This window comes from Euprymna scolopes, chromosome 40 (assembly GCF_053919585.1).
Source record: "Euprymna scolopes isolate OS-2025 chromosome 40, ASM5391958v1, whole genome shotgun sequence".
Classification (NCBI taxonomy): Eukaryota; Metazoa; Mollusca; class Cephalopoda; order Sepiida; family Sepiolidae; genus Euprymna; species Euprymna scolopes.
In genome coordinates this window covers 4,526,768-4,542,500 of record NC_136521.1, presented here as the reverse complement: position 1 = coordinate 4,542,500, position 15,733 = coordinate 4,526,768, and the positions used below count along the sequence as shown (strand labels likewise).

The following is a 15,733-nucleotide window of genomic DNA, read 5'->3' as shown; positions in this document are numbered from 1 at the left end:
CCATCTACAACAACTTTATCAAGATGTAATTTTCTGTAAATACATTACATACTCACATTTCATGTTGAAATTAGTACAAGTTTCAACACATTTCAGGTGAAAACATTATTACCTACTTAAATGTCCTGTCAAAATTCTATTCCAGTAGCTTCTTTCCAAATAACTGCATCTTGTGGGACTCTTCCTGCTGACCGTTTTCCTCCTACTCATAACATTTCTCGTCTTTGCGATAATCATCTTTGGTTCCTGTTCGCTCCTTATATCAAGTGGCTTCACATCTTGTCTGGAGAGATTTCCTGTAGTAGTGATTCTTCTAATGCACTCATCTCCAAAAGACAGAAAGTCTGTTCTGTTCGTTGCCAATACACAGGGGCTGGAAGAGGAAGAAGAAGCGGTAGGCGTGCTTGGTTTTATGGGAAAGAGGGCGAGACGAACCGCGAGAATTCCCGAGATTTGAGAGGAATAAACACTTATTTTATTTAGTTGTTTTTCTTCTTTTGTTTTAATACAAGCGCGTCTTAACTCGACGATTATGCGAGACGCAACCACTGAACTTTTTAACGCCACGTGAAATACTAGGCCGTCGATCGAGGTGGGAGACGCTGAAAACATTAAACGCCAAGTTTTCAGTCTATTGAACAGTTCAGTTGAATCCAATTCAGATAATTGGGTCCTCAGATCAGTGAGGGGGGGGGATATGTAAAAAAAAAAAAACATTGAGAGGTGGGCCACGAAACTCTTCTGAAGACCCGACATTATCTGTATAGTGCTGTTGTTGGTTATGGATCTTTTAAACGTATGCATTTCAGGTAAAAACATTACCTACTCATGTCATGTTTAAATTAGGACAAATTCCAACGCCTTTCAGGTGAAAACATTATTTACTTAAATGTCATGTCAAAATTTTCTAAATCTACGCATTTCAGGTGAAAATATTACCTACTTACATGTCATGTTGCAATTCGTACAAATTTCAGTGCATTTCATCTGAAAACATTACCTATTTAAGTGCCGTGGCGAAATATTTACAAGCATAGGTCGCTTTTGTTGATTAGGGATCTTTTAAACTTACGCATTTCAGGTGAAACCATTACCTACTCACATGTCATGTCGAAATGAGTAAAATCATAGGGCGCTTTTGTTGATTAGCGTTCTTTTAAACCTGCGCATTTCAGGTGAAAACATTATCTACTCGCATGTCATGTTGAAATTATTACAAAGCTACGAGCACAGATCAATTTTCTATAGATAATCCAAGGTCCGGATCCCTAACTATCAGGCGGATAACGTCAGCCCAGATAAAACGGTTACCTCCAGCACCCTTATTAGTGACATGGCTACAAAGATAGACAGAGAACCAGAAAATTTCCGACATCTCTGGCGACTATTCGCGCAAAATACTGCCAACGTAGAATACCCTATTTACTGTTTGTATCTTCTCTTTTCTCCATCTTCTCATCTATCTTCCCTATTTTTTATACTTTTCTTTTATTAATGGCTCTTCTTTAATGATCCTGTTATTTCATAGTGACCTATGTATTTTTTTTACTATTACCTGCATATATACTACACTTCCGGTTTACCCTTACATACTGTACCTACTTTTAATTAATTTTTACCATATTTTCCTATTCCTTTATTTTTCATTTCTTATCTAAATGCTATTAAACTAGTTTTTTTCTTCTATATTTGCATTTTGCATAATTCTAGTCCTTCTCCTCTTCTGATGAGAAGCATTTAGCTTCGAAATGTCATGGTTTAAAGAGTTTTTTCTTAATTTTTCCGTTTACTTTTCCTTGTTGTTCTGAGTTTATATCACGTGTGTATCATTGTTGATTAGCGTTCTTTTAAACCTGCGCATTTCAGGTGAAACCATTACCTACTCACATGTGATACCGAAATGAGTAAAATCATAGGCGCTTTTATTGATTAGCGTTCTTTTAAACCTGCGCATTTCAGGTGAAAACATTATCTACTCGCATGTGATACCGAAATGAGTAAAATCATAGGCGCTTTTATTGATTAGCGTTCTTTTAAACCTGCGCATTTCAGGTGAAAACATTATCTACTTGCATGTTATGTTGAAATTATTACAAAGCTATGAGTACAGATCAATTTTCTGTAAATACGGAAAACCAGATCTGTTCCTTACCTACACGTGTAAACCAAGATGTCCTTAAATAGTAAACAACTTGGGGTCGTCAGAACTTACATAAAATCGCACTGCCACATGATCATAATGTCGCGAGATCAGGATGAGATCAGAACAGTTCATCAAATTGATGGAATTGTGTCAGCAGAGATACCTGGACCTGAAGATCCGGAGCTTCGTTAAATCTTTAAGTTACATGATCCAACCTCATTGTAATTGTTTGGTTGTGTGATGAGAAATTTCATACTGATGTGTGTTTAATAAAAAAAATTATAACTACCGCGGGGTCCTGGATATGACCTTTAAACTATATCCAAGGGTGAGGCCCCAGTTTACGGGCCTTGGGGAGTGTGGAGCCACCCTTCAATTGCCATTGCTCCCAGGTCCACTCTGACCCGGAGTGGTAGTACCTGTTAGGGTCCCAACTATGGGTTAAATAGAAACCAACGTGAAAACAACAAATATATTCTAATAAAACTTTTTCTTCAAAGTCTTTGGATTCGGCGTTAAATGACCTGAAAAGAGTTGATATGCTGTAAAACAAAAACAACCAACCAAAATTTTCAATTACCGCGGAATTTCCATGGGTTCTGCTAGTCGAGAAATGAAATGAAATCTTCAATGTAGATAAAACCTTTAAAAATCGTTTTTTCTACTTTATAATTCTTTTTACTGATTTCAGATATAAATCTATCTATTATATATAAAAGTGAACGTGTGTGTGTGTGCATTTTCCTACGCAATAACTCTGTCAATTTTAAGTCTACAGACTCGAAATTTGATATACAGGGTACTGAGATTTGGGAAAATCTTTGTAATCCGTTTTTGACCAGAAATTTGGCTGTTAATGGGTCAAAGTTCAACGATTTGACCTTAGAGAACTCTACCAAACTCCTCCGCCAATTTTGGGTATAAACAATTGAAATTTTAGATATAGGTTTCTTGGAGATGGATTTAACTTACTAACTTGATTTGAGCCCAAAACAAATGTTAAGGAGTCATAATAGGAGACAAAGTTAAAAAAAAAAAAATTGACCGCTTTTTTTTTTTTTTTTTTTTTTTTTTTTTTGTTTTTGCTCAACGTACACCTCCAACCACCAGAGAATCGCCAGGCTGAAATGCTAGTATATTTATAAAAGTGAGAATGTGAGTGCATGTGAGGACACTTCTCAACCTATATACTCAACGGATTTTGATCTACAGACCTGAAATTTGGTATATAGGATATTCAAACATGTGGAACAATTTTTCATCAGTTTTCACCCGGAAAAACGGGCTGCTAAGGGATCAAAATGGAAAAAATTAGTATGTGGGAGGGGCATCGGATTTTTTTTATCTATTTGATAACTGTTCCGCGAATGCACATTCACGAGTGGTTTACATGACAGATTCATTATGTTAAAGATAAGTAGGTTTGAAAAATCTTTTTAAAGATTGTGTTAAGCCGGCCTAATAGTTATCGTACTTGACTCATTGCCATTAGGTTTTGATTTCGATCTCAGCTCGAGTATTTTCCATTTTTTTTGTACTTACAAGAAGTGACCTGTTTAGAGAAAAACATAATAGTCGCATACGCATATCTCAGTTTCTGTATGAATTGAAATCTAATAGTCATGCGTATTTTACGACTAGGCAACGCCAGGCAGCATGCTAGTATTACATATATATATATATATATATGTAGGACTGATATCAAAAGTTGAAAAAAAAAAAAAGTTACTTAGATGTCATCAACTAAAACAAAAACTGATATTTATGCGTATTTTACGACCAGGCAATGCCGAGCAGCTTGCTAGTAAATTTATAAATAGGGCTAGGTCTATATCATATTCTTTTCTTTGTTAGCGTCTTGAGTGTGTATCTGTCGATATCTTACATGCTTTTATATAGAGTGATGTGATTCTCAGTTGATTAACTGTCTAAGTGTCGGATATATACTCGAGAGTCAAAACAATGAAAAGTATATTCGGGTTTGTATTACTGTACACATAGATTCGAAAAAGTTGTCAAAAAACAAATATATAACAAATAAATGGGGTTTGTATTACTGTACACATAGATTCGAAAAGGTTGTCAAAAAACAAATATATAACAAATAAATGGGGTTTGTATTACTGTACACATAGATTCGAAAAAGTTGTCAAAAAACAAATATATAACAAATAAATGGGGTTTGTATTACTGTACACATAGATTCGAAAAGGTTGTCAAAAAACAAATATATAACAAATAAATGGGGTTTGTATTACTGTACACATAGATTCGAAAAAGTTGTCAAAAAACAAATATATAACAAATAAATGGGGTTTGTATTACTGTACACATAGATTCGAAAAGGTTGTCAAAAAACAAATATATAACAAATAAATGGGGTTTGTATTACTGTACACATAGATTCGAAAAAGTTGTCAAAAAACAAATATATAACAAATAAATGGGGTTTGTATTACTGTACACATAGATTCGAAAAGGTTGTCAAAAAACAAATATATAACAAATAAATGGGGTTTGTATTACTGTACACATAGATTCGAAAAAGTTGTCAAAAAACAAATATATAACAAATAAATGGGGTTTGTATTACTGTACACATAGATTCGAAAAGGTTGTCAAAAAACAAATATATAACAAATAAATGGGGTTTGTATTACTGTACACATAGATTCGAAAAAGTTGTCAAAAAACAAATATATAACAAATAAATGGGGTTTGTATTACTGTACACATAGATTCGAAAAAGTTGTCAAAAAACAAATATATAACAAATAAATGGGGTTTGTATTACTGTACACATAGATTCGAAAAAGTTGTCAAAAAACAAATATATAACAAATAAATGGGGTTTGTATTACTGTACACATAGATTCGAAAAAGTTGTCAAAAAACAAATATATAACAAATAAATGGGGTTTGTATTACTGTACACATAGATTCGAAAAAGTTGTCAAAAAACAAATATATAACAAATAAATGGGGTTTGTATTACTGTACACATAGATTCGAAAAAGTTGTCAAAAAACAAATATATAACAAATAAATGGGGTTTGTATTACTGTACACATAGATTCGAAAAAGTTGTCAAAAAACAAATATATAACAAATAAATGGGGTTTGTATTACTGTACACATAGATTCGAAAAAGTTGTCAAAAAACAAATATATAACAAATAAATGGGGTTTGTATTACTGTACACATAGATTCGAAAAAGTTGTCAAAAAACAAATATATAACAAATAAATGGGGTTTGTATTACTGTACACATAGATTCGAAAAAGTTGTCAAAAAAACAAATATATAAATGTTATCAAAGGCAAGATAAGTTACTTTTCTACAAAACTGGATATATTTTTTGTGTTTTTATTCAATGTAACATATTTATTCAGCTCGAAAAACATACAATGTTTACCGATGTATTCGAAAATTCAAGATGGCGTCTCACACCCTCTTTAACACCGCAAGTTTGGAAAAAGGTGTTATAAATAAAAAACTATACAAAATACTATTAAAAACCCGCCGAATATATGTCAACCTATGTCACGGTAACATATATTGAGTGAGTTTTTAACAGTATTTTATCCGGTTTTTTATTTATAACATCTTTTCCCACACTTACCGTGTTAAAGAGAGAATCAGACGCCATCTTGAATGTTCCAATACATCGGTAAACACTGTATGGTTTTTCGAGCTGAATAAACATGTTACATTGAATAAAAACACGAAAAATATATCCAGTTTGGTAGAAAAGTAACTTATCTTGCCTTTGATAACATTTATTTGTTATATATTTGTTTTTTGACAACTTTTTCGAATCTGTGTACAGTAATACAAACCCGTATATTCTGTTGTCATAGCCCTATTTATAAAATTTTAAGGTGTAGACGGACTTTATGAGCACCCTGTATATTAAACTATTACCCCACACCCAGACATACACACCTCATCCTCGCCATCGTAAAAGGTCTTTTGTGTTTACTGAAAGAATGTTTGCCTGTTCATCCTACGGGGAAATCATTTTCAGTGCAATTACTGAACGGTCAATATTGTTTAGTCTGTGGTTTTTGGACATTAGAGTTGTCCCCGGGGCCACACACCCACACACGTACACACACAAGTAGCGTTTGCGGATGGTGGGTATTGGGGTGGTGTTATTTTTTTTAGAACAATCGAAACAATTCGATTACAACAATTAATAACGTCGAGCTAATTATTAAAATGGATTTTATTTACTGCAATATGCAAATGAGATTACTCATTGAATGTAGATTCCTTTTGAATAAATTGTATATATATATATATATATATATATATATATATATATATATATATATTACAATAGAAAAATGCGAGCATGAAAATCAATATGGTTAAGCTTAAACATGGAAAAGTAAAGAAGTAGTTGTTAAAACTGGAAAAGAAACAGCCAAGTTATTCTAGTAAAAAATATGATCAATTTATAACTTAAAATATTGCAGCATTCAGAATGTTTTTAAATTCAATTTATAACATTACATAATCAATTCTTAATTAATTACATAGAGAATTAAAATTCAAGAAAGGGGGAGGAAACCAGAAAAGGTAAGAGAGGAGGAAAATGATCATAGAGAATGGAAATAGAAATAGCCAACTTTATAAAAACCAGGTGCTCCGGCTAATTCATTATATAATGTTATAAACTGAATTTAAAAAAAAAAGTCCTAATGCTGCAATATTTTAAGTTATAAATTTATTATTTATTTATTATTTTTTTTATTACATTTTCACCCCAAACAAGGCACATTGCCACTTTGGTGTAGGGGGCTACTATCAGGGGAAACATCTACTGGGGTACTATGTAGGGATTAGGGCAGCGAGATGTTGGTTCACGTTGCACTTGAACTTATGCATGTCAGTACAGTTGGGGAAGCAGTGACCTGGAATGGAATTCCAAAGTCTAGCAGTTCTGGGGAAGAAACTACTGGAGTAGAAAGATCTTTTACATCTAGGGATCTCTACAGTGTGGGGTGGGATTTTGCAGCTTGTCGGGTCTGTCGAGGGTGTTCACGTCGTGGGGGCACAAGTGCTTGCAGTTCATCAGAGCATTCACCATTATATTTTTTACTAAAATATCTTGTCGTTTTCTTTTCCAGTTTTAACAACTAGTCCTTTACTTTTCCATGTTTAAGCTTAACCATATTGATTTTCATGCTCGCATTTATCTATTGTAATCCATTATTTTTCCAGATTTCCATTAATTCACTTGTTCTTTGTTTAATTTCAGTCTTATTTTGTTGCCCCGATAAACATAACATCACACATATGTAATAACAATGTACGGCACTCGTCTGCTTTCAATAAAATACCCCCAATTATCTCCCTTACATGCTTTCGTTCTGTCTGTTTCACGAGTTACTTCTCTTTTCACGACAGTTGTCGCTGTGCAACGATGTTGCTATGGAAACCAGTCAGAAAAAGCGTCGCTCGCCTCCTCACATATTTTTACGATTTTGAACACCAGAAAATTCATCATAAGTTTTGTTAAAAGAAAGTTTTAAAAAATTATTAATTAAATTGTGAACAAACATACAAACGACTTTATTACAAGATTCAAGCAAGCAAGCAAGAACGCCCGGACGGTTCAGAGTTTTATCATTGTATAGAATTTCTTTGGTTTGTTACGTTTAATTTGAAATAGCATTTTCTTAGGTCTGCAATCATTGCTTTCTGCATAATTATTACTTTTCACTCGCGGGAGGAAAGGCTCCTGGCTTTGCCCGGGCGTTATATCCACTTAAATAAGATATTTTAATGTGTCCAGATTTCGTATATATTATTATAGTCGTGATTTCAAAATTAAAAAAAAAAAAAGTACTTAGGTGCCATCAGCTAGAATCGAAACTGAAACTGTAGCGTTCAAAGCTGGTGACGTTACCACTGTACCAATATGACACACATATAAACTGATTAAAAATAAACTACGATGAATGTACAAAATGTATAACGATTTTTTCAATATTGACCCATTTTTTTATCCTTTATTTTAATTGGTTAAAGACCCATGAAAAGAACGGTCCGTTAAAATCCAATCATTTGAGACCCCTAGCGCCACTCTGCAACTTTAAGTTTCGGAGGAGATAGAGTTTGAAAATATGGAGGCAGACAGATAGCCTTTTATATAATAGATTTTTACAGACAGTGCTCAATATTCCTTATTTTTTCTATTGCAGAACTGAATCCGTGGCCGAAAAGATGCTCAGTAATTGGTTTACTTTCCTGCTCTACCGTTTCCTCCAGGTAAGATTCGTTCACACGTGTATCTGTAAACATCTGTACAGCCTCCTCCTTCTTCCTTAACTCTTTCAATAAGTCTTATAATGTAAATATGTAGACATTTAGGTAGATTTCATCTTCATCTTGCGTTATCTTCACAACAATTCGACTGATGTAACTTCTGATTTTCTTCAGGTGTCTTGTGTTGAACTCGAAAATAATTCATGGCGTAAACGATAATGTACTTCGTCAACTTCAGTTGTGACATTCTTCTGAATGTTGATGGTTCAATACGCAGTGAGGGCCATACTCCGTATCCAATTGCAAGTTGCTTAAGCCTTTTACCTGGTCATGGCTGACGAAATGAGAGCATGCTACTTTCTGGGATCTAATTAAAAAAAAAAAAGTTCCGTTTGAAAATATATTTTCTGAAGTTTTGCAAAATACACCTGAAGAAAGTGGGAGGGTGATTACATCGGCCAAAACATTGTAAAGATAACATCTATAATATAAATCTCACCTGTCTGTTTAAATGTATGTATGTCTACCTAAAACTTTTGACAGGCAAAATGTATATTAGTGTGTACACATTTTTTGTATGTCCGGAAAAGGCTTTGGGGAGTGCTCGGGGGGGGGGGTCTGTTTCTTAAAACTTTTTATATACTCCTTAGATTATGATATCTCCGATTTACAAAACAAGGTCGTGTGTATCTTTTATTTGAGCGACTTTTACCCGCTATTTTTGTGGTATTTCTTGGTCTCCGCGTGTTTGTTTGGTTTTTCAGTATGAAAGCAAAACTAAATTCGGAGAAAACAATTTTCCCTGATACGAGTGCCAGGGACATCCAGAAAGCAATGAGCTTTTGATCAATACGGGCAAAACCCTATATCAGACAATTGCTATTCATTTGGACACTCCCCCTTTTACATCTTGGGGGAAACTGGCTTGCAGCCAAAGTTAAGTGCGGGATTTCATTTCCCTATGGCGTGATGTTTGACTTCATTAAATTTGCGCACCTGTCACTTAGCTTTTTAATCGTTTAATTTCAACCATTTTCAAGTCTTCTGCCTTCGTAGCGTCAAGGTAAGTTATCTGGCTATTCGCCTCAGAGCTTCGGGTTCAAGCCTACCTATCTACCTACGAAAACTTTTTTTTCTTTTACACTTCCAAACACCCACCCACACTAGTCTATGATATAAATTTCACCGGTCTGTTTAAAATTATGTATGTATGCATGCATGTTTGTATATCTGCCTAAAACTTTCAACAGATGCGAAGGACTGTCATGAGACTGGCAACGTTTGGAAGCGCGACCCTTCAGACGACAAATATCGAAAATTTAACTAAAAACATTAATTCCTTCACCCTCAACTGGGCACTTTTCTACAATGAGGGTCGCTTTTTTCAGTGATATTTTCGAAAATAATCTCCTCTTTTCGATTGACTACCCTTAATTCAAATCTATGTCCAATTTGGTTTAGCGATGGCACAACAGCAAAGACGTCACTTTTTTTTTTTTTTTTTTTTCTCCATGTTCTTTCTCTCCTTCACGGTACGGGTTCAAGCCTGCCTGCCTGCCTGCCACCACTTTTTTTTTTTTTGCTCAACACACATCTCCAAACACCCAAGCAACGCCGGGCACCCAGGCTAGTTATAAAAATAACATTCGAAATGAAAACAATCGTTTGAATAATCTAAATCATATGAAATGTCAATCCTCATCTCTAAAGTTCAGAAACATTGATGCAGATCTATAGACACGGCACGTTTTAACTCCAAAAGTTAAAGAGCTACGAAGACGGAGGTGGTACTACTAAAACGAGCGACCTTTTGTGCTTCCAAATTTATTTTTCTACATGGCAACCACCATTCTTAATGCGCTTGAACTGGGAATGCAATGACGCATCTCTTCTTCTGATACACATATGGCAGGGGTTGCTTTCTTAGAAGCTCATACCGTTAATATATGTAATAGAGAGATGAAACTTTCAGTTCATGAATGCATAAGTTCAGTCATCATAACAATGCGATTTTCAATCCCCTCTGATCTATTTGGGCGGAATAAAAAAGTAGGAGACATTACTTTTGAAATATGGGTTGTGTGTATGTGTGTGTGAATTTTTCTTAAGTTCTACAATAATTAGTCGGTATGAATTATCTTCTCCTAGTCTTAGGAGATAATGCATACCGAATTTAATTATCGTTGAAATTAACAAAAAACGACATTAGTTTTAAATGATGAAATTATGGGACTCTATGGTTGGGAGGTTTTTTTTTTTTTTTTTTTTTTTTTTTTTTCATTTTTTGGTCCCCCAACAAAAGGAGAGTGAACCTGTAAATTCGCCCTCGTCTGTTTGTCCGTTCGTCTGTCCGAACTTTTCTCAATAACTACGCCATGGAATTTTAAAAAATTTTGCACAAACATTAAACATGATATGAGTAAAAATGTAACAGAACGGATTTTCTGGGAAAACTCCGGTTGCCCTCGGTTTCAGGTTAAAATTGCTAAAATTGACACTTTTGTGCTTAGTAAAAAAAAAAATTGATGCCTTGGATTTTTATAAAACATTCTGAAAAGTTGTAACTAACTGACTTCTATACAATTTTGTTTGTCTATACTTCGCGATATCTCTTGGGTGTGCCCCAAGGGCTCTTTTAGGGCTAATAAAAACACTCCATTTTTGGGACTATTTTACCATATTTGTCCAAAGTTTTTTGTGTGTGTCTATTTAGCAGTTTTGCATGGTGCTGAACTCAAATTTAAATATGTTAAGGCCTTGTGGACTTTTGGGGCTAAAATGGAGGTGAGGGGCAATTGACGGACTTAGTATTTTTTTTTTTATGCCTCATTCACTGTGCGCACACGAGGGGACCATGCATGCTTCACTTGCTTTGCTCACGTACACCGCTCTAACAATGCTTATCGCCACTTAGACGTAAGGGGCTACTATTTGGGACCATGCCGAGGGAAGATTAACAAGATGTTGGTTTACGTTACATTTAAACTTCTGCATATCAGTACAGTCAGGGAGGCAGGTAGCAGGAAGGGAATTCCAAAGTCTAGCTGTTCGAGAGAAGAAACTTGAAGTAGAAAGTTTTTTTGGCATTTAGGGACCTCAACAGTGAAGGGGTGAGATTTTGTTGCTAAGCAGGTTTGTCAGGGATATGTATGTCGAGGGGGGCACAAGTGCAACGAGTTCATCAGTCACATTCCATTAACAGACACAAGGATGCAACATTGCGGCAATGGTACAGGGGCTGGAGTTTAATTGACAAAGTTGGAAATATTAGATTGAAAACTCTTTTTTGGACTCTATCCAAGAGGGAGCGGCTAGTGGTAGATGCACCCATCCAGATGTGGCGGCAACAATATTCCATGCATGGGCGAATGGTGGTCTTGTAGTCTTCCAGTTTAATAGAGGGGACAGAGCTTCTTTGCAGCAGCCTTGGCAATGTCCTCAATGTATTTGTTCCAGTTCATATTGCCCGCGAATGTTAGGCTGAGGAGTTGGAAGGAAGAATTCTCAGGTAGTGTTATTTGTCATGGATATTGAGGGTTGGAGTGCTCTCGTATAGTCAGTTGTGGTGGTGAGCCGTAGATATGGCGAAACACGTGTCTGTGGATAACTATTATATAAGTAAAATATATATGTCAATATAAAATTTTTACACACATACGCGCGTGGGCGTATGTGTAAAACCTTTGGGCGTGTATAAATGTGTGTATGTAAACACAGGCGTTATATTGCGAGAGAGAGAGAGAGAGAGAGTGTGTGTGTGTATGTGTGTGTGTGTGTGTGTGTGTGTGTTATTATTATCCTACCTTTTCTTTTGGCAGTTTATCATAATCTGTCGCTACACAATCTTCATTTCTATTCAAACAAGCGGCTTTTAATCGTGAAGAAAAACACCGAGACGATTCTCTATAAGCAGGATTTTCGAAAGATTCCGTTTTCCTCCTACAAGGTAGTAATTTTGGTCAGGCAGAGGTTACCGCTGGTAGGGGCAGCGCCGGTGGGGAAGTGGTGAGGATTGAATCGTATAAATGCAAGGTACCGCTGGCTCCGCAAGAACTCCAATGTCATAATCAGGCGGAACCATTTTCTCCAAAGAATTCTCTTTGAGATGGAAATCTCCTCTTCCCACTCCTTCCGCCCCTACCCCCACTCAAACTGATGCTAAATGGCTAGATGGCATATATATATCGACGAGAGGGGGAGGGGGGAGCGGGGCGACGAGCCGCAACATTTTGCAGTGTATTCTCTTTGTATCGGCGATGCAACTGGACAGGTGATGAGGCGGGGATTCGCAGTATCGTTGGTGGAAACAACTGACAGCGACATCTGGTGATGAATTATCAATTTTTAGCCGAGAAATGTAAATTTTCTACAAGCAAGGAATTTGAATTAGTTATTCGCAAATCTCATTAGCATATATATATATATATATATATATATATATATATATATATATATATACACACACACACACACACACAGATGGCGTCCATATTAAAACTTTGTATGCGTAGACTATAAGTTTAAGTGCATAGATATTTAATAAGATTATATATATATATATATATATATATATATATATATATATATATGAGAGAGAGAGAGCGTCCATGTTAAAATTTTGTATTTCGTAGAGTATAAGTTTAGGATCATATATATATATATATATATATATATATATATATATATATATATATATATAAATGAAAATGTATAAAAAAGAATACGAAAAGTATAAAAGCTTATAACTTTTCTTTATTCGTTTTCAATTGGTGACGTGCAGGAATACAAAATAATATTATGAAAAAAAATTAAACTTTTTTTTTACAAGTACATAATTTTCGACCGATCCTTCAGTCTTCATCGGTGTAGTGAAAGTATGAGCATGCACGGGGGAAAAGGGGAATGGAAAAGGAAGGAAGGTAGAGGAGGAGGAGAAGGAGGTATAGCCAATGAGAAGGTTCCACGTCAGTCGTAAGTATATACACATATAAGTACGCACATACACACATGCACACAGTACATATACACATACAAACGAAAAATTAAAGATAGTAAATAAAAATGAGAATTATAGTATATATATATATATATATATTATATAAAAGTCACTTTGTGTGTGTGAGTTCCTTCCTTATAGGTTCCAAAACGGCTGAGCCTATCTTATGCAAATTTCACACCAAGCGAATTTACATGTCTGGCAGTGTTCTTAGATATGTTTTGTACAGAAATGAATCCGATAAGTATCGAAAAAATCTGATCCTTAAAATAGTCTTTTTTTTTTCTTATAGATAAAAAAATATTTTTTTATCTATAAAAAATATTTTTTTATAGATAAAAAATATTTTTTATCTATAAAAAAAATATTTTTTTATCTATAAGAAAAAAAAAAAGACTATTTTAAGGATCAGATTTTTTTATAGATAAAAAAATATTTTTTATCTATAAAAAATATTTTTTATCTATAAAAAAATATTTTTTTATAGATAAAAAAATATTTTTTTATAGATAAAAAAATATTTTTTTATCTATAAATGTAAAATATCACTCTATAAAAAAATATTTTTTATAGATAAAAAAATATTTTCTTATAGATAAAAAAATATTTTTTTATAGAGTGATATTTTACGTTACACCGGCCAAGAGAGATAATTCTTAACAACTCAAGTGAAGTTCAATTTGCAGCAAATCATTCGTTCTTGATTATTGTCGTTTAAAGATATAGCTCAGTGGTATTCGACTATAGATCGAACGGTCCCCTGTTCAAGCCCAGATGTACCTCGCTGTTTTTTTTTTGGGGGGGGGGGTTAATGAATTCAATTTATTGTAAAAGAAACATACTATTTAAAATTGCCGCAAATCATTTCTTCGTTTGCATATTTTAAAACTAAACATTCATCAGAAGTGACTTTTCCAGGGCATTCCTCATCAAGCCCAAATATCCGCTGATATTGTAAACAAACACAGACGGAATTTGATGAACGACATTATCATTATTATTTTATTTTTTGTGGGTGTATGTGTGGGGGGGGGGGTAATTGTCCATCAGGCCAATTATTCCTCGTAATATATAATATTCAATAGCGGATTGATTCTATAATAATAATCCATACGCAATCTGCATAAATTTAATATTACGTTTAAGCGTCCAACTAGTGTATATATACAGGGTGACCCTCAAAAAAACGGACTCCAACTCTAATTAGGCCCCGTTTCTTAGTGTTTTGTCCGAATGAAATGAAACTTTGGTCATAACTAGTTTATCATATTCAAAACATCTCATCAAAATACTAAAAAAAATATAATAATAATAATTCTGATTTGGATTCAGATGGGATTAATTTCTAAAGGATTTCCCTCAATACTAGCTCCAGGAACTTCGAAGATTAAGGTGTTCCCTAGGGATGTTGGTGGTACCTACAATAGCAGAGGTCTGAAGGCCGCCTAAAACATTGTGGATTCGTACTTTTTTCAATTGTCCTTCCAGACGACTTGATACTACTCCTGGCATACTATTATTATTATTATTATTATTATTATTATTATTATTATTATTATTATTATTATTATTATTATTATTATTATCATTATCATCATGTTCGGGCGATACTCTGGGAGTGCTTATATACAACACAAACCCCAATTGAGTAGGATTACTCACATTTAAAAAAGGAAAAAGAAATTTGCAAAAGGATGGACTTTAAATTGAAACACTAGGCGGACAAATTACCAGGGAAACTTGCTGTCACTCAGATTTCAGGGAAAGCCGATGGTGTTATAAACGAGACCGAACTATAAAGAGAAATTATTTCGTAAAAAAAAAAAAAAAAAAATCTGTTTGCAACAGTTTAGCTGATAAATAATTTAAAGTTTTTATTTTTTTAATCCCAGAAATCCGATCCACCGTATTTGATGGAAGATGTCCAAGTATGTATATAAACAGGCTAACGTATAACGTGTCCGACCTTCATAGCGTGATTTCGAAGGAATTCAATTTGAAATTGAAGAATTAGATGAATGTATCAGATTTTTAAGGTCACAAACCTGAAAGAAAAAAACATTCGCTATGATATGTGATAGTCTTAATGAAAATCATTTTGAAACAAAAATAAAATGTATAATATATATTATAGTGTATGTGTGTACATGCTTTGTGTTATATGTGTACGTGTAGTGTGTGTACATGTTTTGATGCGTGTGTTCATGTTTTGTATGTATTAGTGGATGAGACGATCCCCCCCCCAAAAAAAAACGGGCCCCAACTATAATCAGGCCTCGTTTCTTCGTGTTTTGTACGAATGAAATGAAACTTTGGT

General features: G+C 34.3%; 1 protein-coding gene across 13 annotated transcripts in view; it reads left to right on the top strand.

Moving 5' to 3' along the window:
* LOC145265357 (plexin-A4-like) overlaps nt 1-15,733 on the top strand; it is a 1,096,693-nt gene that overhangs the window by 1,019,753 nt on the left and 61,207 nt on the right. For all 13 annotated transcript variants that reach the window (XM_080121138.1, XM_080121137.1, XM_080121136.1 and 10 more), the window contains one exon: nt 8,357-8,423. In XM_080121138.1, the coding sequence (XP_079977264.1) occupies nt 8,357-8,423 (67 nt within the window). The remainder of the gene's footprint in view (nt 1-8,356; nt 8,424-15,733) is intronic.